The 27211-nt window shown below is 36.4% G+C and overlaps 1 protein-coding gene across 11 annotated transcripts in view; it reads right to left on the bottom strand.

The window, feature by feature from the left end:
- Positions 1-27211, bottom strand: part of LOC121729849 (neural-cadherin) — a 383323-nt gene that overhangs the window by 305825 nt on the left and 50287 nt on the right. For 8 of the 11 annotated variants that reach the window (XM_042118525.1, XM_042118532.1, XM_042118498.1 and 5 more), the window contains exons 3-12: positions 20248-20259; positions 18991-19292; positions 17991-18127; positions 15111-15327; positions 14346-14514; positions 11503-12353; positions 11195-11386; positions 9203-9393; positions 6090-6279; positions 3237-3419 (exon numbers count right to left, since the gene is read on the bottom strand). In XM_042118525.1, coding sequence (XP_041974459.1) covers positions 3237-3419; positions 6090-6279; positions 9203-9393; positions 11195-11386; positions 11503-12353; positions 14346-14514; positions 15111-15327; positions 17991-18127; positions 18991-19292; positions 20248-20259 — 2444 coding nt within the window. Of the gene's footprint in view, positions 1-3236; positions 3420-6089; positions 6280-9202; positions 9394-9496; positions 9688-9957; positions 10429-11194; positions 11387-11502; positions 12354-14345; positions 14515-15110; positions 15328-17990; positions 18128-18990; positions 19293-20247; positions 20260-27211 lie in introns of those variants that run through there. The other 3 variants (XM_042118507.1, XM_042118540.1, XM_042118555.1) reach the window with 3 other exon arrangements.

Consider the following 27211-nt stretch of genomic DNA (forward strand, 5'->3'; position numbering starts at 1 on the left):
CTATATTCGTAGCGAGATTATCATACATTAGCAACCCCAGGTCTAACATATGAAACTGTTACGTGGCTTTTGTATGAAGTAAATTTTGAATAATGTTGTGTGATCAATGATCATATACACACTTTCACCTTGTTTTTGTTATAAATTTTGAAAGGTTATGAACAGGGGTTTAAAGCTATTTTAACCGAATTCCAAAAACGAGGAGGTTATTACGCTCGGCTGAGGATATATTTTTTGTAACATTCTTTGCGAATTGTTTCTGTCACTCGTGGTTAAAAATATAGAAATAAAAAATTACATACCTACATTTTCAACCCCAATCTACTTAGTTTTATTATAAGGACGATCGCATAAAAACTAGGAGCTAAAAATTTTATTATAATATTATGAATAATTTTCCTATACAATATTATGTATTTTAGTTATTTGTAACTCATTGCTTCCCATGCATTTTAGTGCGAACATCACTAGTAAAGAAAACATTTGTACACGTTTGTTTTTAGTGTCCGAGTTCTGTATTAGTTTTTTTTTTTTTTTATTGTAAACGAAGTCGTCCGCTATTTTAAAATAAAACCACAGATTGTTTTTTCTGGACTGCAAATAAAGTCTCCCGAATCGTACTTTTTAATTGATAAACCGCTCGTTCGCAAGTAATGCACTGTTCGTATTTGCAGGGATTAGTTTTTCTGTATAATTTTATGTAACGCGTTTAGTTTTATCTTCTGTTTGCTTTTAAACTAGCTTTTATCTCCGCCAGATCCTTTGTCTTCCTTGTTATAATATAGATATTATAACAAGGAAGGCTACTTTTTGTTCCTAAAATGTAAGCGTAGACGCTTACATTTTAGGAACAAAAAGTAGCCTAATCTTAATCCAACTCCATAAACATAGTTTTAATACTATAGAATTAACACAAAGTAACTACTATCGTGCCAAAATAGACATAAATCCGTTAAGGCAACGCCTTGGGCTGGTAGCGATATCGATTTTTCTCAGCAATGACTAAAGCTAAGAAATTAAAATTCATTGTCAGTATTCATCATTTCTTTGTCTTTGAATTACCTATAGCATAACACGATTTATCAACTTTTATAACACAGAATAATCAATCAAAAGGGGATTCCTATTTTGCCAACAGAGGAGAGTGATTTAAGCTTTCTAAAATTTGTACATAAATTGGTTCAAGCATGCACTTTAATTTGCAAATAGCTTATATGAAATGTATTTATGTTTTTTAAATTACGCGACAAAAACCATTTTGTCGCTTGCGCCCTTTCCATTTTTTGCTGTTCCTTTGCTTGTTTTCTATGAGAGGCCGGGCCGGCTTCTCATAGAAAACAAGCAAACTAAAACATATCCAACATGGCGTCACCTTAAGAAGTTTTTTCACGAAAAAGGCACACACTCCCAAACTTTTTCCTAAATTGAAATATTTCAAAAAGCAGACCAAAATATCATGTTATCAAAACTAAATTATCGTTAAATTACATTATTATATTGTGATTATATGAAAAACTTCAAATACACGCTGACAATAAAATCATTAAAAACTTATTGTACGTAACAACATCCAATTGCCCTTATTCACAAACAGTTTGTGAATATATCTCGATGAAGAAATTACCGCTGGCAATTAGGCGCGAGCGAACAAAGCTGAGTGTTCGATTCACGCACTAATTACAATGCCGGTTTTATTTCACCCGTTTCAACCATTTCCGATATCATAATAACTGGGGAAATTATAACCGTTCCGAATAGGGTTGACGAGTGTTTGATTTTAATTTTATTGGTTTGGTGTGTATTTGTGGAAATTGCATTAAAAATTATCAAAAGCTATTTTCAGATTATAAGTTAGCTGTTAGATTTTACTGGTACATGGTACCTACTTTAATAAAGTAACTAGATTGGAAATTGAAATCGCGTTTCTTTTTCTTTCTTTTAACTTTATCAAAAGTAAAGTAGATCAACTATCTTACGTCATGAATAAATACCTACTGACTTTTGTGTCTATGCTAAGTACTCACATACGGTTTTGCTCGATAGTTTTACTCCAAATCGAGCAATAACCACCGTGTGGACCGCAAAACTGACAGCTCGAAGGCTCGCTTCGAGCCGGCTCGATGGAATTAAATATGTCAAATATGTCATTTCCTTCGATTCGGAGTAAAACTATCGCGCAAAACCGTATGTGAGTACTTAGCATAAGATTTTTCCCTTAAAAGCCAAAATGGCGACAACTAAAAATTTCATTTGGAAGCCCTGTCACTTATGAAAAAACGATACATTGTGAACGACATCCAGCCTTATTCATTACCACTATTGAACGTGAGTCAATGCGATATTATTTACGACCCACTTTTGCGTACAATTTTAATACTATTTGGTTCTTTATTTGGTACAATGTAATAAAACATTTTTATATACGACGCTATCGTGACAGTATTACGGACGATGTATTTTACGATGTCATATTATTTGCGGCGTGAAAGAAAATATCCTCATTGCAGACTCGCATAATCCTAGAAATATACAGGAAAAGAATACAAAAAAAAATAGTCATCCATGATACGACGCATAAGCTCTACGGTCTACGCCGCAGCATTAGTTCTACGGCGTAGACGTCTACGTTGTCTTTTAGTATCGTAATGCCGAAACTACTGGCATTGATCTCCTAAAGGTTTACATTTACTCATAATGGATAACTTTAATATCCACCACAATTCCGTAAGCGGTCTTTATTATTCTCGCGATGACGCGTGAGATACTGACGACGAATATTCTCCTCGACATTTCTATAGTTGCCTGTCATGAACGTTGGTTCAGAGGTTATATAAGCCAAGTTGAGGGATATTTATAATTGTTTAACAAGATGACGCCCACACTCCATTGCAGACGTTTATCGCGTGGGAACTGTACATTCTTACGGTATAAAAAGTATCCTGTGTCCTTTCCTGAGAAAATCAGTCTACTGGTTTGGGCGTAACAAGGTAACAGACAGACATACAGACACACTTTCGCATTTATAATATTACTATAAATGGGAATTCATCACATCATCACTTATCAGGAAGTGGTGAAACTCACCGCTTCCTGATAAGTGACGAATAGGCTATCCACCAATTAACTTGACAGATTAAGTATGGAAATGTCAAAAAAGTTGTGAATAGCCTATTCGGCACTTTATCAGAAAATGGTGAAACAGGTCCTAAGTATGGATTAAACAAGATCGTACTCACTTGATTGTTCGGGAACGTTCCATCTTTGTCGATGGCGTTGACTTGCGTGACTTTGGTCCCGATAGGTTCTCCTTCCAGAACCGTCTCCTGTTCTCGCTCCGTGAACAACGGTATTTCGTCGTTGACGTCCTCAAGCATAATGTAGACCGTCGCCTCTGAAGCTAGCTGTTGCGCTCCGTTATTCTGTGACAATTTTAACTGGTTTAATAACGATGGAAAATGAAATGCAATGTATGGAGATGAAGATAACTGTACTTATTATTTATAAGTGATCAAATAATAATAATAAATTATAACAAATTAAACCTTTTGATTCTATTCCTTGGGAGGATTAATGAAGAGTTAGGATTCTGTTTTTTTTTCTTTCTAAGGGTTAACCTACCGATTAATCCTTCGATCGTGGATTCTTGGAAATGTATTGTTATTCTATTATGTCTCGCTCACCGGTGAGCTTATGGGGCTTGATGGGTTAAGTTTTATCAACGAACACTTTAAGAATAGAAAATACAATAATGTAGATAATTATGAGATATCTTTACCTTAACATACGTATTATAATTTCACAACATGTCGCGCTAATGCATATTAATACAACTCTGCGGCATCTCGGTTCTCGGCTAGGCGTATATATTGTATTATAGGACGCAATGTTAGTGTATATTGTGTAGCCTGTATACGATCTTGTATATTTAATTACCGAGTTGAATCCTAATTCCTGACCCGGCGGGGGAAAGTTGGCCTCCATTAACTACTGAGATATTGATATGATCGAATTATGGACCATTTTGACTTCAGAAACGGGGCTTAACGCAATTACCGAACCCAATGGATAAATATTCATGAGTGCGACGCTCGTAGAAATTAAAATTATAGACTAGACGGCCAATTTTCGACCGCATTTTGGTACTGAAACTGGAAATTTATCATTTTAAAGGAATCTAGGATTTGTATTTTGTAAAATGTGGTAACGAGTCCGTTTTTATTCTTCACGAGCTTTTGCCCGCGGCTTCGCTCGCGTTAAGACTTAAGAAGTATTATTATATACAAACTCTCATCCCCTATTTTAACTCCATGGAGGTGGAATTGATCAAAATCCTTTCTTAACGGATGCCTACGTCATAATATCTACCTGCATGCCAAATTTCAGCCCGATCGGTCCAGTGGTTTGGTCTGTGCGTTGATAGATCACTATGTCAGTCAGTCACTTTTGAGTTTTATATATATAGATCATAGACAGATACTGTATATAGTGAGTGTGGCAAAGTACGCCGGCAAGTGCGCCATATAATTCCATGCTGCTGATTGGAAATCTTTAATCAGTAAGGAATTAAAGCTATATGGCACACTTGCTGGGATGGCACACTTTGCCACACTCACAATACTACTTTCAAAGTTTCAAGTTTTATTGTCAAGGTTTGAGGTTGAAAAATGTTAAACAGCATATTCTGTCTTCGATCGTATATAGACTATAGTAGAGCTTTGTAACGCGTTTTATTACTTCTCGTGCAAGCTGTTGTATCTAATTATTGCCTAGTGAGGTTAATCGACATACCTTAATACATACAACAACGTGGATAACACCAGCTCAATACGCTTAATTATTAAATTATTTAGTAGTTATAGCTAATTACACATTAATTACTGTAAACGTAGATAATTACTTGCAGATATTAGTAGATATTAGGTATTCCGAAATTCCGAACAAGCGTATATTCGTTAACGAGCTTTTGCCCGCGGCTTCGCTCGCGTTAGCAAGTATTATTATATACAAACTTTCATCCCCTATTTTGACCCCTTGGGGGTAGAATTGATCAAAATCCTTTCTTAGCGGATGCCTACGTCATAACATCTACCTACATGCCAAATTTCAGCCCGATCCGTCCAGTGGTTTTGGCTGTGCGTTGATAGATCACCATGTCAGTCAGTCACCTTTGTGTTTTATATATGTTACGCTCAAAGACCGAAATCGCTCAATGAGCGAAAAAATGGCTCACAACGCGTTGTGGTCACAGTGAAACAGCCATGACGCGAAATTCGCGTCGTGGCTCTAATGAAAACGGCCACGACGCGTTCTGGTAATCACCAAAAGACCATAACGCGAAATTCGTGTCGTGGCTGATATGCTATTCGTTTTTCTTGACTTGTTCTTGATTGATTAATCGTCCATAGGTGTGGAAGATTATATTTGAATTACCACGCGTACTACAAAGTATTTTTTCTTTTACTAAATCACTGCATAACTTGTTTATCATTATTATTTATAAAATATCCATAATTCCATACTATACGTACTAATATTATTACTGTGTGTCTAGCGCAACTTAGTTGCGGGCATCAACTAGTAGTATTATATTTAAATTATATAAATAAAAATAAAGCTAAATTTTTATAATTTATTAAGATCAGATTACCTTATATTTAAAAAAAAAACAACAACAACAAACAATAACACGTTGCGCCAGACAGACAGACATCCTAATCGTGGCTGTTTCACTGTGACCACAACGCGTTGTGAGCCATTTTTTCGCTCATTGTGCGATTTCGGTCTTTGAGCGTAACATATATATATATATATATATTTAAACCATATTGATAGTTTTTTTTAAAGGGTTTTAACACAATTGAATAATAATATTGTACCGTTACGTAATGCATTAGCTTAACAAGAGAATATTTATTTTGATTTCAAAACAAAAAAGTAAAGCAGATGAATTTGTGGCAGTGTAAGCTCTGTAAAGAAGAACGATACCCACATTTAAAACTAAAACAATAAAAGTAGGGTATGCTCTCTTACCCTCTCAAACCTGCCATTCAAACTGACAACACAAAACATAATATCCAAAAAAATCTTACCTCTACTCGAATTGTCAGATTATATTCCTTTATGCTCTCATAATCCAACGGATGGTTCACTTTTATATCCGCCCACGTGAACCCATTGTCAGCTCTTTGTTGTAAATAAAACGTATGGAATTTATTCGTCTGAGCTGTCGAGCCTGGCATGAGCCGATAGAAGACGGTCGGGTTGTTCTCTATCCCGGAACTGAAAATTGAATTATGCATTACCGAAACCGCCTTTTCCGCAACTTGAAGCACGTGACGACATCAAAAACATGAATTGTGATGAATGAAAAAAGTACTATTTGAAATTCGAAGTCGTCGTTGATGAATTTAAAGTTCATTTAAATAGAAAAAATTTTCAAAATAAAGTCGGCAAACTTTAGATTATGTCCAAAAATCATATTTGATTGTAAAAATGGACTCTGAATGTAATAAACATATTTTTAAACAGAGATTTCAAGCGGCATTTCTAGGTGTACTGAATGAAAATCTTAAATCTATGTTAGTAAGGTGATGTAAGTTGGTTTCGTCTTCCATTGTGTGAGTCGAAATGTGCAATTAGGACGAACAGATAGACAAAAGTGAACCAGATGCCTTCACAAAAGTGAACCAGATGCCTTTACGACACTCGGTGATATGCTATGAGGCTTGTAGCAAGCGTAGACCTTTTCTGCCTCGCTGTAAGTGCAGTTTAATACCTAATCTTAAGTCTCCCTATGAGGCTATATTCTATACATATTATAAAACAAAGTCGCTTTTTTTCCCTCATGTCCCTTTGTTTCCTTTCATCTTTAAAACTATTCTTTCAGTGTTAGATAGCCCATTTATCTAGGAAGGCTATAGACTATATTTTATCACGCTAAGACTAAAAGGAGCGAAGAAATAGAGGAAAATGTGGAAAAAACGGGGAAAATTATTTGAAAGGGCTAACTTGAACGCGCTAATCTCAGGAACTGCTGGTCCGATTGGAAGAATTCTTTCAGTGTTAGATAGCCCATTTATTGCGGAAATCTATAGGCTATATTTTATCACGCTAGGACTAATAGGAGAATGTGGAAAAAACGGGGAAATTATTTGAAAGGGCTTATCTCGCGAACTATTGGAGCAATTTTTATGTTATTTGGCATAGATTAGGAGTAGACCACGTGAAGGATCATAGGCTATCGATTTTAATCATTTTTTCAGTGGCTATATATTTTATACCCATGCGACGCCGGGGTGGGTCGCTAGTTATTCATAAACAGTTCGGCAGGCTTACAACTTTGATGCTCCTAGCCTTATTTTATCCTCCTAATAGGTACTGGACAATTCAATTTCATTTATTATCAATTCTCGATTTTGGTTACCTCATATTTTTGTCTCACTTTAATGCCAATACTTACTCTATATTATATTGTTCGAAATTCGAAATACAAAAATCAGTTCTTGATATCGCTACTAAAATCACACGTAAGTCGATCCGGCGTTATATTCAAATGGTTTAACCGAAAACGAAAAATTTACTACGTCACTAAAAGGTTTTGTTTTTAGAGTTTCGTACCCAAAGGGCAAAAACGAGACCCTATTACTGAGACTTTGATATCTGTCCGTCTAACCGTCTGTCTCCAGGCTGTATCTCAAGACTCGCGAGCGAGAGATATATCTGTGAAAATTTCAGAAGTCTAGCTGAAATTTTTAGTTTTTTTTTTTTGTGAAAATTTCAGCTAGACTTCTGAAATTTTCACAGATTGTGTATATATTCTGTTGCCGCTATAACAACAAATACTAAAAATAAAATAAAATAATTATTTAAGGGTAATCATACAACAAACGTGATTTTTTCTGGTTTTTTTTTTGCTCGTAATCCATAATGGAAATCTTTAATTACAATCGTACTTTAATATAATAATATTAAATAAGAAAATTAAAGTAAAACAAATAATTCGGGGGGCTCCCATACAAAAAAAAAACTATTTTTTCGCTCTATAACGGCACGGAACCCTTCGTGCACGAGTCTGACTCGCACTTGGCCGATTATTAATATTAATCAAGAGGCTCAATTATTTAAAAATTCAGAAAATTACCCCGATTTATTATGATTTTGACATTACGTGGTAAGTTGTACTAAGTTATCGATTAACTGAAACTTCTTTTGACCATATGAAATTATGAAATTATTCGTAATTCGGGGACATATTCGTAATTCGGGGACATATTTTTAAATGAAAAAACTATTAACTAATATCTAACACATTTCATTCCCACTAAACGTTTCAATCGTAAGTAGTATTTTTGATTTTTGAGTAAAGTCTATGAAACTTAAAACCCTATACATATAACCTATACATTCAAACAGTAAAACACCTACTCATACGACTGTTACCGTGCATATTTCATTGTCCGATATAAAAAAAACTATGGTTGCCTAGATCTTATAATATTTAATTTCTCTATGATGTATGAATTGAACATAAAATTTAATGACCTATTTTCTACAAAATAAATTTACATGCGAACTTATAAAAATGAACACAATAATTAGATGTGACTAAAATAATTACGTATTCATGATCATTGTATGCGATGACGTTCAGCCTACATGCAATAAAGTCTCGATCGTTATTCTCATACCTAAAATTATATTATTGACTTGTGCCCCAAAAATACCTTTGTTATATTATAAACTTTTGAAAGTTTGGTATTAGTTTACATATTGAGCTATATAATACATTACTGTATGTGTCATTAAGTTAAATATGGTGAACAAGATTGAAAGATATTTTTGAGCCAACAGTGATACCGTTTCCATAAAAGCAGTGACCCACTAATGCACGCTGGTGTAACTCAAAAACCGCGTGTTCGTGACGATGCATTTGAACTTTACGGACACAACATTCATTGTATTCTGATCATCATTCGTGAGGTAAGTCGTAACAATATTTAATAATGCACGCGGCGCGCGCACCCCACGCCTCGGCCGTCTCTCGCCCACATTCGACCGTAGGTATAGATCAGAGTCGAGACTAGCTGATGAAATGAGCAATTTCTGTCTGGAATGTGAATGAGGGAGGGCGCGAGGCGCGCGGTGCGGCGCCGCGCAGCGCACAGGCCGCGTGCGGTGCCCGCGCGGACAGTAACTCACGCACCTTGCTTTTACGGACACCACTTTGGCACCCACGGGCAAATTCTCACGAATGTAGATTGGGCCGTACACGGTGTGGTCCCACACGGGGGGATTGTTCGCGCGATCCACTACGTCTATCTGGACCTCCACGGTTCTGGACAAGGGCGGGAAGCCCTTGTCTTGAGCCATAGCCTCCAACTTGTACGTTTCTCGCTAGTCGGGAAACGGTCGATGGAAACAGACAAAACCACGTCGTTAGTAGTGTTAGGGAGCGGAGGTGCGGCGGGCCCGGGAGCCCGCTGCGCCTTATACCAACCTGGCTTTCACACTGGTCACTACGGTACCCACTGTGACATTCTCTTTGATGTGAACGGGGCCATACGTGGTCACGTCCCAGATGGGGGGTTTATTGTTCCTGTCTACCACGTCTAACTCAACGTCCACGTCCGCGGAGGAGGGCGGGTCGCCTCTGTCGGAGGCGCGCACGCGCAGGCGGTACCTGTCCCGCTACAGATACACGGGTCAGAGGTCAGCGGGGACAAATAAAACATAAACACAACTCAAATATAAACACATAAATACTCATCGCTAATAAACAACAAAAATAATTAAAATAAACTCTAAACGTAGACCACTTTCAAATTATGTAGTTTCCCTTTTTCATGATAACTTCCCTGATTCAGTGAAACGAACATTCGTCGCTCGATCATACACTAAGCGAAATAAAACAAGAGATCTAGGTACTGACAGTCGACTATAAAATGTAAATCCACTCACGCTTCCGCTTCCAGCCTCGGGCATCATTCGTGCTAGCTTACAGTAACATTGAGCTTAGCCAATGTTAGAAGGTGCAGAAAATAAATCGGAAAGTATAGTCTCAGTATATTACACGTTCGGTCTGTACATTAGGAAAAAGGCGAACTGTACATTATGATTACACTTTACAGTAAAGTAACTAAACTAATAATAAAAAAGTAAAGTAACGTAAAGCAGGCAAACGCATGCGGCTCTGCGTACAAGACATGGCGGAAAGGTCAGGTTGTCATACGAAGGTTTTCATGACCTCTTAACGACTACGACAAAACGACACTCATTGTAATGAATATATTACAAACGATGGACGTTACGGTTTACTGTACAAGATTTGTTTCGAGAACGTAGCCCCTTTCACAGAAGGAATAATGTCACAACTGGCCGGATGGCCGAATTGCCCCGGGGGGTAATTCGCCCATCCCGTTACTAATTTTAAAAAATTGTATAGATATTAGTACTGGCACCCTGTAAAAAATTAATTATTATGATGATTACATATTCTAGTTGCATGAGTAGTCGTCTAATGCGGCCCGATTACCGACGGGGCGGGCTCGAACCGCCCCCCACGGGAGTCACCTCGCAAATAATATCGGAGATTAGTAACAAAACATGTACATACATATAATACTGAGGTATGTTCAAAAGCGTAAGCTTCTCAAATCAACCGATTAATTACATAAAAAAAATTTCAAAACTAGTTTGTGCGTAATATACAAAAGTGCTCTTACAAGAACTGTACATGTTTTAGAACTAAACATAGGTTTCAACGGTGAAATATTTACAGCAGTATTATATCGGTCAAATGTATTTGTACACAAGTTATATCTCGATAAGATAGTCAATGCAAGATGGTGCTGCGGAAATAAATCGTAACGAAGATTGAGTGCTGAGCCGGCGCCGGCGGCAACTGAAACTAATGGTGCTGCAAGAAGAACAAGCCTCCGGCAGCTCGCCGCGCCGCGCCGCCGTTCGATGGACAACTACTCCTCAGCCAGGATTGAACCCATCTTCACAGCTATTTACAGCAGCGGTCAATTTAGAACTATTTACAGTTAAAAAACTAAAACGTGTGCCAATTGAATCCTAGGCATTGTTGGTAGCACTCATCCACCAAACTTTATAGTAAAGTTCCCTTTCATTCGTCTCTCTTTTCACATTCTGTCGAACCTCTTAGCCTAGTCTATTTATGAATCATACTTACGTCTAGAGGCTTCTTTAGAACGATCCAACCAGATTCTGGTTGGATCTCGAAATATTCGATATCGGCGGGATTGTACGGGGCGCTCAGAGTGTAAACGATAGCGCCGTTATTGTCGGCGTCCTCGTCCGAGGCCGATACTCTCAGAATGTTTGTACCTATACTAGCGTCCTGTTTTACATTCTCCACATATTTCTGAAAGGCAATATTATCGTTGACATACTATGTCATACAACAGGCATATTATGTACATAATAGGTTTCTACTACGCGTGTCGGCATGCAATTATTATGTGCGTTACTATTACTTACTTGACGGTCAAACAGAGGGGGATTGTCGTTAACATCGGTTATTTCGACAGTAAACGAGCAGACACCCTCCAGGGATGGTTCTCCCTGATCGGTGGCTTTGACGGTGACCGATACAAACTTTCCGTCATCACCCTCCCTGTCGAAAACTTTGTTAGTGGATACTTCGCCGGTTTCCTCGTCCACGGTGAATTTAGTGCCCTTCTGGTTAGGCTGCTGAACGATAGAATATTTGACTTGACCGTTCACACCCTTATCTTCATCGGTAGCGTGGACTTTAATCACTGGGCTTCCGTTGGGAGCGCCTTCCTCGACTTTCGGGAAGTACGTCGGGCAGTCCTTGAAAATGGGCTTATTGTCGTTGACATCAGTGATGAAAACAACTACCACAGCAGTCGAAGTGTGGATGGTGGCGTCTCCGTTAACGCAACATGCACCATCGTCCATGGCAGTAACGTTGAGCTCATACTTGTCTCGGTCCAACGAGATAGCTTTGTTGTGTAGGCGGATCACACCGGTGATCTCCTCGATCACAAACTGTCCGGAGCTGGTGCCGCCTCCGACGAACCCGAATCGCACATTGTCACCGTCCTTGTCTGAGGCCACTACGGTTGTAACGAGGGTGTTGGGTCCAGCGTTCTCGTCGACGTTGGGAGTGTACACCTGTTGCGAGAATTTGGGCTCCTCGTCGTTCTTGTTCTTGGTGTAAACTCGCACGGTAGCGGTTCCGGTCTTTGCGGGTTCGCCTTTGTCTTTTGCGGTCACGACGAATTCGTAGTAGGCATTATTGTTGTCAGCGTCCAATTGTTTATTATTCGTGATTATTCCATTGGAGTCCACACTGAAATGGTCATCTGAAATAGCATACAAATGTAAGGTTAACATTTATTCTTTGCTAAAATTTATTATTCTTTAAGAGGATGCTTGAATATCACTGAATTTATAACGAAGTTAAGAAATCTTTTATGATTTGTATTTTCTATTGTAATGTGCGTTTAAAATATTATGTTTATAAGGGTATTATATTATGTAATTCGCCAATAAAAATAATATTCGAAACACATATTTGAAGTCACTAATTATTAATTAATGTTAAGCAACTTTAAACAGTCAAATTATATCAGCACACCCTGTATAACACCGACTGCGGTAAGCTGAGATAAACTTATCTCACCCCGTATAAGTTAAATTTACTTTACACGAGCAATTCATGCGGACGACAGAAACTTTAACTTATTTGAAAGTCGATAAGTTCACCATGCCACGTAGTTAGAAGGTTTCTGAGAATTTATTCCTATTAACATTCAAAAGTTTCGTAAGTTGGTTTAGGTACAGGAACTTATAATGAATAATGAATGTGGAGTATGAGGCCTGGTAAGTTTCGTTTAGTTTACACCCAAACGAGACGAAACAAGATAGGGCAATGCATAATAATATGCTGCGCTAAGCGGCCCTACGGTTTTTGATGTTTCAATTTGTATTGTGTTTCATCCAACAATTTTGTTTTATAGAGTTTGCGTACCCAAAGGGTAAAAACGGGACCCTATTATTAAGACTTCGATATCTGTCCGTCAGTCTGTCTGTCTCCAGGCTGTATCTCAAGAACCGCTATAGCTAAACTTCTGAAATTTTAACAGGTTGTGTATTACCCTGCCGCTTTAACAACAAATCTACGAATAATGAAAACTAAGGAAAAGTCACTCGAGCGTCATGGAGACCTAGTAGGTTTTTTTACACTAGGTAGAACTGATAAAAAAAATTAGGATAGTTTTTTAATTTAGCGGTGGGTTCAGAAACTGCAGCCATTTTAAAGTTTTGAAAAAGAAAATATGTTCAGAAAATTGCTTATTTAGGTAAATTATAAATACTAGAGATCGCCCAATGGTCGAAATTCGACCTTAGTTTCAACGACATTAGGACTACTACCTATATTTTGTAAAAAATATTGACTTTATGATTATTTTTTTCAACTCTTGTCTCTGGGACTCAGCTGATCTCAGACTGGCCGTGTAAGCATTGTCTAATAGTATCTTAGATTCAATAAAAATAACTATAATCCGTTTTAAGTTTGTCAACTTGTAACCATAAATAAAAGAGTATAATTCGTATGTATAGGCTTGTCACTTAAAAATCTGTCATTTCTCATGTGTGTGTGTTGTAGTGTGTGTAATGTTTTATTTGTTAAAAAAATGTATGATAAAAGCATAATTTCAAAATAATTTTAGTTCGATGCACTCCTTCACCATATAAATAACTGTGCTAAATTTCATGCACCACGCTGTGCGGGCACGGAACCCTTCATGCGGGAGTTCAACTCGCACTTGGCCGATTTTTTAAGATGCCATATTTTCGCAGGGAATGAAACCTTGGCATGACCTTGAAATATGGCATTATCCTCTTTCTATTATTTTAACGAACCAGTAGGCCGACTTTAAATTTATATCATTATTCTTTTTTGATAAGTTGTAGGTATGTTAACTACAGGCTGTTAACTCACCCTGCTCGGCAGAAAATTGAGTAAAGGCCTAGGCTGCGTAGTTTAGACCCGTGCGTTTTAACCGCTCGTAGCTAACAAAGGCGTAATTGTCTTACTACACACTTTAAAGCTCGGTTTCAGCATAGTAAAAGGACGGGAAATACGTTATCTTCATACAAAGGCACCGCGCCGTGCGGCGACGCATTGATACTATGGCGCACACATACAAGCCGCGCGCGGTGCGTTTGTATGAAGATGACTTACTTAACCTCCTTTTACTATGGTTTCTGCATTAGAAACGCGCGGTTTCTGCGTTGTCTGAACTAGCACTAAACACAGCTAAACTTCTATCCTCTAAAAAAATATTCACCTGACACCAGGTATTCTATTTCAGCGTTCTTCCCGGAGTCGGCGTCCATGGCCTTGACCTTGAGGATGCTGGTGCCCAGGGGAATGTCCTCGTCCACGTTGTGGGCTTGGTAGTCCGGCAGCTCGAACTTCGGCGCGTTGTCGTTCACGTCCGTCACTCGGATTGTTAACTGGAACGTCATAATAATATAAATATGTTAGAGCGTCAATATTTGGTATAGATTAAAGACGTCTAATATAAACTAGGAAGTAGGATTATCGTGCTTTAAACTATACATGTATTCAGTGAGAAGTAAGATTATTACTAAAATAATATATTTTGTTGATTTTGTCATCAACTAATAAAGCCAGACTTCGAAAAAACAATAATATTATTATGTAAGCCTAAATTTATATCGATTAATTTTGCTAGAGTATTTATCACTGAATTCTAACACTAAAACAACCTTAATGAATTTTGAGGACTATGTAGATAGAACTACATGCCGAAACAAAAAATTAAACCAAAGTAAATAGCTCTAAAATGGTTGGAAAGTCTTTAAACTTGACTGGGATCATTGTTTTGTTTCCAGCCAAGTTCAAAGAAAACTGATTTGACAACCACCTGCAGGGCGATTCACGATTTCCGTTTAACGGATTCGGAAACTACCGTGCGGACATTGGTCAATGCTTAGCGCGGCGAGTGTTTATTGGATGTCGCGTAATGAGTTTCCGAATCCGAGTAGAATTACGCATTGTGAATCAGGGCCCTGGTTAGACAAATTACCTCAACGGAAGTAGAGAACCCTCCAGAGTCCTCGGTAGCGGTGACGACGAGGGAATACACGTGGGGCTGGCGCAGGTCTTCGAAGTCGAGCTCCTTGGCCAGCTTCACGATGCCGGAGGTCGGGCCGATGTTGAAGGTGCCGGCGCCCTGGCCCTGCGCCTTCAGCGTGTACCGGATCTCGCGGTCGGCGAACGACTTAGCCTTCACGGATATTATACTGGAAAATTATAGAAAGAATGGTAATATTAGTGATTAAAATACAGCCCTGAATTTATGTTTAGGCAGTATAGGCCGTGGCCTATGGGCGGCAGCGTCTTATGGTGTGCTAAGGGGCGGCAGCGTCCTATAGGATGGCGGCAGAGTTCGTACATAGGGGCGGCAAAATTAAAATAGCCTATAATCCTAAGAAATATAAATCTGGACCTGTTTATATTAAGTAAGTCTTCTGTAAAGATTTAGTATAAAAATCGGCCAAGTGCGAGTCGGACTCGCGCACGAAGGGTTCCGTACCGTTATAGAGGAAAATAAGCCAAAAATTGTGTTTTTGAATGGGACTTACATTTTTATTTTATTTTAATATTATAATCAAATATTAAAGTACACATATAATAAAGGACTTTGTGAAAAATTCAAGTACTTAATCTACCTGTTGCCATTATTGATATAGAGCAAAAAAAGCCGATAAAATTAGATTTTTTCGGCTTTTTTGTATTTTGTATTGGATAAATTTATTTTCAGTATTTGTTGTTATAGCGGCAACAGAAATACACAATCCGTCCAAATTTCAGAAGTCTAGCTATAGCGGTTCTTGAGTTACAGCCTGGAGACAGACAGACGAACGGACGGACGGACGGACAGACTCTTAGTAATAGGGTCCCGTTTTCACCCTTTGGGTACGGAACCCTAAAAATTAAGTCATATAAATAAGTTTCATTGGAATAAAGGGCAGTCGATACCAAGTCGTCAAATGTTTCATTTCACCTATCAATGCTCATCCTCACAATCTTTATCTCTTCAGGTAAGTCTCTATCTTTTGATACAAGTAAAGAATAGGATCATCCTGAAATACAAATTAATAAGATCGAAGTAAACTATAGTCATTGTCCGCTTTTACGAATATCTAGGTATAACTGTAACATTCATTATTATTCACAGTTGAGATAGAACTTAGTTGCAGTAAAACAATCTTCTATATTGCGGGTTTAGATTATTCCAATCCAGTGAATCCAGGATTGGAATTACTACTATAATAATGTAAACGGGCACTGGAATATGCAATTCAGAAAACAAAAACAATTCAACTATTTTATCTCGTTAAACTTTACTTGTAGTGTTTAAGTAGGTAACGTCAATTAACAAACAATGCATATAAAATATAATTCTACTTAAAAAAATATTTGAAATGCATAATTGATTTTAGTTGGAATAAAACATCTAGAAATTTTTCGTCGAGTTTAACGACAATTTATTATTGGCTCGGTGCCAGGAATAATTAAACTCTGCAAGTCTGAAAGTTCAAGGGTTACTTGGATAACAATAAGAACAATACTAATAAGCGCTGCCAAAGTTACTTCTCATTTTTGAAGAGAGTTGCTCTTTGCAAGAAAGTTTTACGTCAATATCATTATACAATGGATATTCAAATTTCAAGTTTCAAGTTTTATAAAATACTTGACGTTTTATGCAATACTGGATGACTTCGTCACAGATAAATTAATTATTACTAAAGTGTTTTAAATGAACGTGGACGGGGCGCTGCTGGTAAAGGAGAACTGTCAAAAATGACGTTTTTGTATGATAGAAGCGTTAGTTCCTTTTCTCGCCACGTTCATTTAAAACCTTGTCGAGGTCGAGCCTATACACGTTTATCACGCGAAAGCCGTGCAGTTTTCTATCATAAAAACTATACCTCCTTTCCCAGGACCCAAAAAACCTACATATTGTGTTCGCATTTACTATAAAAGTTTTTTTTTTTTTTTTATTTATTTATTTTAGGTCGCTCAAACATCAAGGTCATTAGCGACCACTTTAGGTTTACAATATTAAATCAGATCGTAGTAGTTAATTGACTTTAGAAATGTTACAATTTTTTCAGTACTTTCAAAACACTTATTGAAACATGTAGGGAGATTAACTTTTAGACGTTCACTATTGTACATTGGACAATCAATTAACAAATGCTTAACAGAAATATCACTATCACACCTTGCACATCTGTTCTTCGCTTCTTTGGTGATGAGATGGATATGAGTTACATTAGTGTGCCCTATACTATAAAAGTTTACGTCATATAATAACGCTTTTATTTTGAAAATTCAAACGGTTAAATATACCATTTTTATCTTCAAGATCTTTTTGTTCTGCTGTTAATACTTGCCTAAGTAATAAGTCTCTAAATTGATTTATTATAAAATAAGAGTAGATAGGTTATATATAATAACATTTAACTTTGAAACAAATTATCGACAGTATGAACAAAGGTCTCAAAGGAATTTCCTTGAGGGTTTACTTTTAAACACAAAGTGTTATTTCATGTTTTTCAAAACTTATCAAAGAAAAATTTCTCTTAACGAAACCTCGTAACTTTACGTTTATAACAAGGTATCTAATAGTCATTGGAATATTATAATAAAATATCTTAAACATTTCACTGCTCATGGCTCCATGTAACTGTCATGAACACGTAGCTAAAGCAACGAAAATAATGACCAACCACACCGCAGGGTTCCACGAAATGCACACCTAATAATTCTGCATAGAATAAAATGAAGTCCAAAACATGAGGGTAGTAATTAAAAAACTTCATCTATGACATTTAACTTCGCGATTCGTACTTTTTGAAATTCGAAATTGGAATTTATTGAATATTTTGTATCTTACTCTGAATCTTTCTTTTGATTCTCAGCAATTTCCGCCTCGTAGCTCGGCAGATAAAACTGCGGCGCGCGCTTCCCGCCCACTATGCTCAGCCGCTCCTCGGGAGTAGATTGAAACCGCCTCTCATCCACGCGACCGCTCTGAAAATAGCAATTTAAACGTTTTATATCTCGAAAGTCAGATACATGCTGCAGCCTGCAATTTTGAGATTGCAAGATGTGGGTTTGAAATTGCATTGGTCTTTTCCGTTCATTGATAGGAGAGTAACTGTGGGTATTGTCCATAAGATACGGTTATTTGTACAACATAATTCAATTAAATATAACCACGTATAAATACAGGAAACGATGAAAACTTTTACTGGAATTTCACTGGAATGATATTATGATTATTAATAAGTATTTATAGACTTGAATGCGACTAACTGCTGCTGTGACTAACTCATAAAACGGCTACAATTATTCTCCAGCTACATACAAAATTAATGAGGGCTGCAAGTGTACATGCAGCTGTCAAAAGATGATTGTAAGATTGTGTTCAAGTTCCTTTTAACTTTCCGTTTTTAAGAGAATGAGATATTTAATAAAAAAAAGTAGAGACAATCGTCTCCCAAATGACTTAAATAATACTTAAAGATAAAATGTTACACTGAAAGGCTAATGAAGATAATTATAAATCAATAGTGGTTTCGACGGCAACGAAGGGCTCTCAAACTGAACTTAACAAGTCAAGGACAAAGGTTAACTCATTTTATGAGTTAAGTCGTTTGATGGCAAAATCTTTGCGTTGAAAGATGTAGTTCGGAAAAAGACTGGAAAGTAGGTTCGAAAAATATTGTTTGGAATATTTGTATGTTGTTTATAAAATATGCATTTCTGTAGTCTTGAAAAATAGGTTGGAAAAAAACTTGGAAACAAAAATTACAAAATAAAGCCTGCCTTCGTATAAAAGGATTTTTACAACTTTCTATAGAACCACATATAATAAGAGCTAAAAACTATACCTGGTCCTCCGCTTTCACGTACAAGACGTACTCCATGTCCAGTTGGAAGGGGTCCGTTCCGCGGGTCCGGACCACACCTGATCGCTCGTCCACCTCGAACCTCCCTCCAGTCCGGTCTCGAACAATGAAGTAGTGGATGTTATGGTCGGTGTCAGGGTCCCGGGCCTGCAGCGTGAACACTGGAGTGTTGGGAGCCGCGTTCAGCTGCACCACCGTCTGCATGGGTAGCGGCCGGTTGATGAAGTACGGTGGTTCATCGTTTACGTCCTTCACGTGGATAATTACTCGCTGGTTGTCGGTGTCTGGAATGAGATTAGTTTTCTTTAGAGGCTTGGGGGTTTGGTGTACCATAAAAATGTTTGTGTTCTAGACAGCAAGTTTAAAACTAGTCTTGTAGCTTGAATGTGTTTTAAGCCATATAATAAAAGGCCGTGTTCTAACCCTGTCCGGAAAACAAGGGTCAAACGAAGAGAGGTAAAAAGTGTGTGGGTTAGGGTATTTGGCCTCTCCGTAGTTCCTTTAGGAGGAGGAACACCGTTGGGGTTTCAGTGGGTAGTTCCAGTTTCAGTTCCAGTTTACCAAAGTTAATTTTCTGTCACTTGAAATTGATGTTAGAAATGGACGGTGACAAAGCTTAGTTAGCACGAGTTTTAACGATAAAGTGACAGTAAAGTAATAAAGATGTATTACTCTACGTTATTAGAAAGTAGAAAGACAAATTGGAAGTTGTAAATACCAAACTTGTCTTAAGTAGATTAATGTCCTCGATTATTTTATGAAATTGCGTAAAAAGCTAACTTTGCTCAAGTAGTTTTCGCGATATTAAAATTTTTATTATTGTGCAGCGTTAAAGAAATTTACATTTAGATACAATAAGGTTCTCGACCTTTATCAGGTGTCTCCCAGATTTTCTTTTTACGAGTCCGTTTTCGGCGCACCCCAGTTTTGTCTCTAGACTGGTCGATACCTTCATCAAGCGAATAAAGGTATCGGCAGTTGGACGATCTCATTTCTTTTTAAGATCTCGATAAATGCCCTAAATGGCTAACGACTCTCGTTAACTTAAATGAAATTGAAGATAATATTATCCTACGAAAGGGAAAATAAACGAAGGTTTACGCCATTACAAAACAGTATCGTATATTTATTTGAGATATCAAGAATATAGGTCGAAATAAAAAGTACATAAAAGTGTTAGGCTTATTTATAACCAGAATCAATTCGTTCAATAAATCGATAACTTTTTAATATACTTACATCTCAAGGCCACTGGAATGGAAGCGTGAAACAAATAAAGAATTTTGTTAGTAAAGTTAAAGGTACTTAATTACATATTAATATACTAGGAAGTATATATGTATATTATAACAGAAATATAGAAGTAGGTTAAGTATGCAGTGAGGAAAAATTGCCACAATATACATGTTATAGTGTTAATTACAAAAAGTCGATTTGCAGAATTTTTCCCAGAACTTTTCATATTCGCATAGCGTTGCGTGCTAGAGAAGGTTCAAAGTTTATATGGACGGTGCAATTTTATTTGATAACATCATTGATAAACAAAATGTATTTGTGGAAGAAATAACTATTGCACTATAATATATGCTCTGTTCAGATAAAATTTAATCTTGTAAACTGTTCTTGCAAATGAAGGTTAGGAACATATATATATATATATATATATATATATATATATATATATATATATATATATATATATATATATATATATATATATATATATATATATATATATATATAGACTATAGTATGTTTATTCAAATCCATTAGCATATAAATAATATTTTATCTTACCTGGAGATTAACTTTTATCTAAATTAATATAAAATGGTTAAGGTTTCTCCATACATTATTCTTTCTATCTTTATTTCGTCAGCTTTTCAAGGAAAGACTATTGGTCTTTTCTAGAAGGTCCTACTTTCTGTATGATATAGAAATATATTTTCGGTGAGTTACAAGAAATGACGGCAAACAAATAAGTCGGTTTCCATCAAATATGCGGTCTTCACCCGGGGGATTTCCCGTTATCCGTAAATCCCATACTTGGTATAATCCTATGCTCATGTTTCAGACATTTCACACACAACTAAACATAATAAGCTTATTTCGCTTCCCTGTTTTGATATTGTATTCACATTTTAGGGTCAATTCCTAACACCGTCAGAAGCCCGTAGGATTGTTAAATACCTTGTGACATACCATGTAACAGCATAGGAATCAGGAAGGGAGGAACAAGCACTTGTTTGTAGGGTTTTAAACATTTTATTATGACAATATTATGTTTGCTTCGTATTTGATTATACTACAGGCTGAAGTCAGGCTGTATTCTACAGACTGAAGCAATGAATTACACTAAATGGTTAGTAAGACTTCCTGTTATCTGTCTCGTACTTTTAACTTCTTAAAAGGATTTGACAAGTAATGTTATGAATTGCTTTTGTAGACTAGCAAATAGAGCTTTATGTGGAATTAATCTCACTCTTTACCAGTTTCCCTCTTGTTATCTCAAGAGAGTTATAAATGCTAGTGCCTAAATTCATAATAATATTATTAATATCTAGATAAACGCTTAGTACCCTAGATCGAGCAAGCCTCAGATTCCGTGACTACCGTCTCCGCAACGGAATCAATATGTAAATCTCTATTTAAGCATGACGTAACATCACTAGCTCGTTTAAATGTAAGCTCACTAAATGTATTTACCATGTTCCTGAATGCTGGAGAAATGTCTATTCAATTTGTTATTGTTGAGTAATGAGTATATTCTACCCTGATGGTAAGTTACAGCCAATATTTCGTTAGCTAAATTATAATCAATAATAATTATTATTAAACACCTCCATCATGTGTATCGCAGACACAATAGATTTTCAATTGCTATGTGGCAGCCGGCTGCCGCTTGGGGATTGATGGGTTAAAAGAAGAAATGCTTGTAATTTTCTTTGTTTCTTAATTACAGAAAAAATATTGAATATATATAATAGGTCATTATTCTTTTATTCATTATTAGTTCATTATTTTTTCACTATTTGATAACATAACCATAACAAGTAAATATAAGTTGTTTAGGGTCAGATACTATTTAATACTTCATTTGAGCAAATTGCGAAGTATACTGTGCTATTAGCCATGTTCACTGTTGAGTATATTACATCATGTCACCGTTTAGAATCTCAATCAAATTCCCCAACACAATAGGCCTCGTGATAAGGTGGCGAAAAGTGAACGTGACATGAAATTTTGCTCATATTGAATTCATATTGGAACTTGAAAGCTAGGGATTTTGGCACGAGCCACGAAGGATCGAGATTCGAGGGCATTATTGGAGCCCAGCTACGGCCCGAACCCAAATAATTTAGGTGTCAACGACATCTAAACTTTCAGCGCTACGCACGCTACATATTCAGGTGCCTTCACGCCAAGGAGAAACAAATAAATAATTAAGGTGTAATTAAGTTATACCTTTTTGTGAAGCGAATGCGTTGAAATTACGTGAGAGAAAAACTTTGTAACCCTTTTTACGAAAAATGGGGAAACGTAGGTGCATGAAATTTCGCACAGTTATAGTTTATATGGTGAAGGAGTGCATCGAGCTAATGTTATTTTAAAATTATGCTTTTATCATATATATTTTTAACAAATAAAACGTTACACACACTACGACACTACTACTAGGAAAAATGACAGATTTTTGAGTGACAAGCCTATACATACAAATTATACTCTTTTATTTATGGTTGAAGTCTGTTGACAACAAGTTGACAAATTGAAAATGGATTATTGTTTTTTTAAATTTAATTTTAGATACTATTAGACAATGCTTAAACGGCCAGTCTGAGATCAGCTGAGTCCCAGAGACAAGAATTGAAAAAAACTATGATGAAGTCAATTATTTTTTACAAAATATTGACTAGTAGTAGTAGTCCTAATGTCATTGCAAGTAAGGTCGAATTTCGACCATTGGGCGATCTCTAGTTTAATCAATTGTGCCATAATATTCTTACGCTGTTTATTATAAAAGTCTATCAAATGCAAGTTCCGATAGAAATAGGAAAGGCAAAAATTATATTGTGCCTATTCTATATTCCCACCTCATACACTGTGGAAAGCTATATAAAGCACCTAAACATAGAATAGAATAGAAAATACTTTAATTGTTCAACTTAAAACTAAACTTAAACTTAAAAAACACAATAGAGGAAAAATATGTACAAATAGGCGGTCTTACTGCTAGCAGCAGTATCTGCCAGACAACCTGTAATTTTAAAATACAAAAATAAGAGTAAGTATAAGTGTTAATAATATTATGACTAAATAATAAATAAGTATATACTGCATATAACATAGGTACTACATATAAATAACATGTAATAATACATAAAAAATATTTATATAAACTACATAAAATTTACACAAATATAATAATATATTTTGAAAGAAGGACATTTATATTATAGACTATTATGACAGATTTAGATAATATTCCTTAACTCGTTTCTTAAAAATATTTATTGTTTGTGACTTTTGGATAGTTTCAGGTAGAGCGTTCCATAGGCGTATAGCAGAAATAGTGAAGGAAGAGTCATAATGAGCGGTATTGTGAGAGGGAAAAGCAAGAGTAAGTTTTTTGGACGACCGAAGAATAGGGTTATTATGACCAAGAAAAGTGAATTTATCTTTCAAATAGTGACGAGATCTGGGATTGAAGAGAATGTTATATAAAAGATGAAGTATGTGAGCATTCCGACGCATTCTGACAGGGAGCCACTTTAGTTGAGTCCGGTATTCTGATAATCATTCTAATCATTCTATTGGAATCATAATAATCTTAATTTTTCATGTATCAAATCATATTTACTTCTTTTATCTGCAAAGGGTAGAGGATTTGCTCTTGTCGTCTTTTAAAATTTACTTCTACCTGTGATAATGATACTCTACATGTGTAGAGTTGTTTAATCCTACCTGTGATTACTGACATTTTTATTTGCATTTATAAGCTGTCCCTTTGATACAGCTCCAGGTTATACGTGAGCCGGGCTTGCATAGTGCATACAAAATGTTTATATTGGACGGAGGCGACGGACGCGAGGCTCTACCTCTATATTGATTGTTGTCGCAACGAACGGATTGGTTTTATGAACACACTGGTTGTTTGTGGATACTGAATAGAGAATTTAGCATTCATACGGATATTCTGTGTGTCTAATGGAAACGTTTTGAATACGTACAACATTAGAATTAAAGTTCTTATCGTCATGTTCATGGATGATGATGATTTTGACAATTGAGCTTATTTTATAATCATAGTTATTAAAGTTTTCCAGGCTCTTTTTAACATGATCACTATAGGCAAAGGAAATCTACCAGCTCGTCCAAAAAATCTTTCAGTGTTTCTTCTCTCTCATTGTTATGCTAATCCTGCGAATCGCCGCGCCCGTAAAATATTTATATTTCATGTTGTTTTTATATTTTCTTTCATTTCCAAAGGGATTCATGCTACATTTTATTGGATCAAAAAAATTTATCGAATTTGGTCTAATAGTATCCACTAATGATGCAAGGAGGATCCCTTAGGGTGGGTTGCACCAGCTTACTTTAACTATAACTTTAACTTTAACCATAACAAAATGTCAAATGAACTGTCAAATCCCTAGTAAAAGTCCATAATGGACGCCATATTTGACGATAACCTTAACTATAACTACGCCTCTGTTGCAACCCACCCTTAGTAATCACTAATCTACAACAATGTGAAGTGTTTCAGTGTTTATATTAAACCGCAACTCCGTTATTCCAAAATTCATTTATCGCGTGGGAACTGGGAACTGTTCATTTTTCCGGAATAAAAAGTAAGCAAAGCCCTAGCAAAATCGGTTCAGCGGTTTGGGCCTGAAGAGGTAACAGACAAACAGACAGACACACTTTTGCATTTATTATATTAGTATGTAACTAGTTGTCCCGGCAAATGTTGTTTTGCCATATAAAGTATTCCACCCATATTATTTTATTGAATTGACTAAAATATAAGTATGGGCACCATGGAAACGTCCATCGCTATCCCGTCGGCCGTCGCACAAACAATGGTCGCCGTCAGTCTCGAGTTGTAATGATATACTATTATTTATTCAACAAATGCACTTATCAATATAAAAAGTAGCCAGTAGCCGATTCTCAGACCTACTGAACATGCAATAAAATTTGGTAAAAATCCGTTAGGCCGTTTCGGAGGAGTACGGTAACTTACCAACACACGAGAATCTTATATAGAAGATAGTGTAGTGGAATTATTATAATTATGTCCCACACATATTATAATAATTACTGTGTGTAATATCAAATATGTGATAATAATTAGTAGGAACGTAAATTAAATTAATAGATATACGTTAATATCACACAGATTTCACACCTACAACCTTGAGCGTAATATTGTTTCGACATGAAAACTCAATTATTAAGTACTTAGCTGTGTAAAAATATTTGCCCATAATTTCCTCTTACATTGAACTAATAATACATACAATTAATAATTAGCAGTTAGAATTTAATTAATGCTCTAGTTCTGAAATAATTACGACTTACTTAGGCGCCTTACAACATTTCGACTTACAACTTAGTTTGACCCTTTTCTAGTATCAAAGGGATTTGGAAATGGTTCTATGAAAGGCCTTTACTTATTACCCAAAACAGGACACGACCCCGGAGTATGCTTATGTCTGAGGCGCGAATATCGTTAAAAAGCTTTTTCTTTATATAAAATGACGCAAGGTGCTAAATAGGTATTGCTCATGAAGTTCATTCAAATTGATAACAACTAGCAAACATTTATTCAGAAATTTATAAAATTATCCTTCCCCCCTAGCATACGCCAACGAGATATCTCGTGGATATCTCACTCTCGAGCGTAGTGATATTGTCGATACCGATATATATCTCTTTTTCGCTTACATGCATACGTCGAGACTCGAGAGATAAATTTCTCGTTCGTATATAGTTCGTTAGTATATACACAAAAATAGCACATATAAAAAAAAAACAAAATTATCTCTAATTTTGACGACAGACGTACGAGAAAAAATGTATGTCATGTTAGGGTCAATAGAGATGAAGAGATAAACCAGTTAACATCGAGAAAACGTGTAGAGTGAGATATCTCCTTGGCGTATGCTAGCACGGCTGGACTATCCATATTTTACCAACGTCTGATTATGTCTTCACTATCCATACTCTACGAACGTGACACTGAAAAACTGATTGCATTTATATTTTATGACGCCAGTCTGAAAAATTAAACTGTAGACGAGATGATGGTAAGGTCAACCGTCAAACTGGCTAGTGGCTCATCGACATCGAACTAGACAAATTGGTTATCGTCAAGCCAGAGGTCAAGCGTTCGAGAAACTGTCACCGACGTATTGCAGATTTTGCACTCGACAGAGGTGAGCGACATATTGACGACGAGTGAATAACTTCGTCGGTTTGTGTCTACTGTATAGTTTAGTTCAACCGTAGATATTAAAAGACCCTAATACCCTTCTTAATAATATTAAAAGGTAACAAAGATCTCTAACTTATGTCATTGAAAGGTTCAGGTCATTCATGAGCTTAATGAATTAATAGTGAGGATAAAGTAGAGCCAGTAAGCTTCAAATACTATATAGTTTAAAGATGAATAGCCACGGCCTATAGAATAGGATTTTCAATCGTAATGTCACCGATACTTCGAAGAATAAAACGATATCCACAGACCAAATATACCGACATTGTTAGTCGAACGGTATGAAACGACCATCCACATAATTTATTAGAACTCTGTAAGCCGACTGTTACTTGATAATTCTGCACCACTGCAGCCCCCAAACTGTATTTTGGCGGAGCGCCAACCTTCGATGATAGTGTCTGCTAGATAAAAACCACACAGACCTGCGGACGTATCAGACTTTAAACTTGTATCAAATTTTATGTTACGATTGTCTAGATTTCTAGAAAATGAGTCGTAACAGAGACGTTTTTGAACTTATTTTTTTAAACCATTTTTCGCTCGACGCAGTAATTCGATTATCACAGAAGCAGCGTACATTTTTGTAATAAAAACAACCCTACATCCATTCTGGAAACTCAGAGTATTTCCCTACCATAGCCAATTCACTTTAGCGGTTTGAGTGTGACAGACGGATAGACAGATTAAAATAATGGAGAA

Source organism: Aricia agestis, chromosome 1 (assembly GCF_905147365.1).
Source record: "Aricia agestis chromosome 1, ilAriAges1.1, whole genome shotgun sequence".
Taxonomy (NCBI): domain Eukaryota; kingdom Metazoa; phylum Arthropoda; class Insecta; order Lepidoptera; family Lycaenidae; genus Aricia; species Aricia agestis.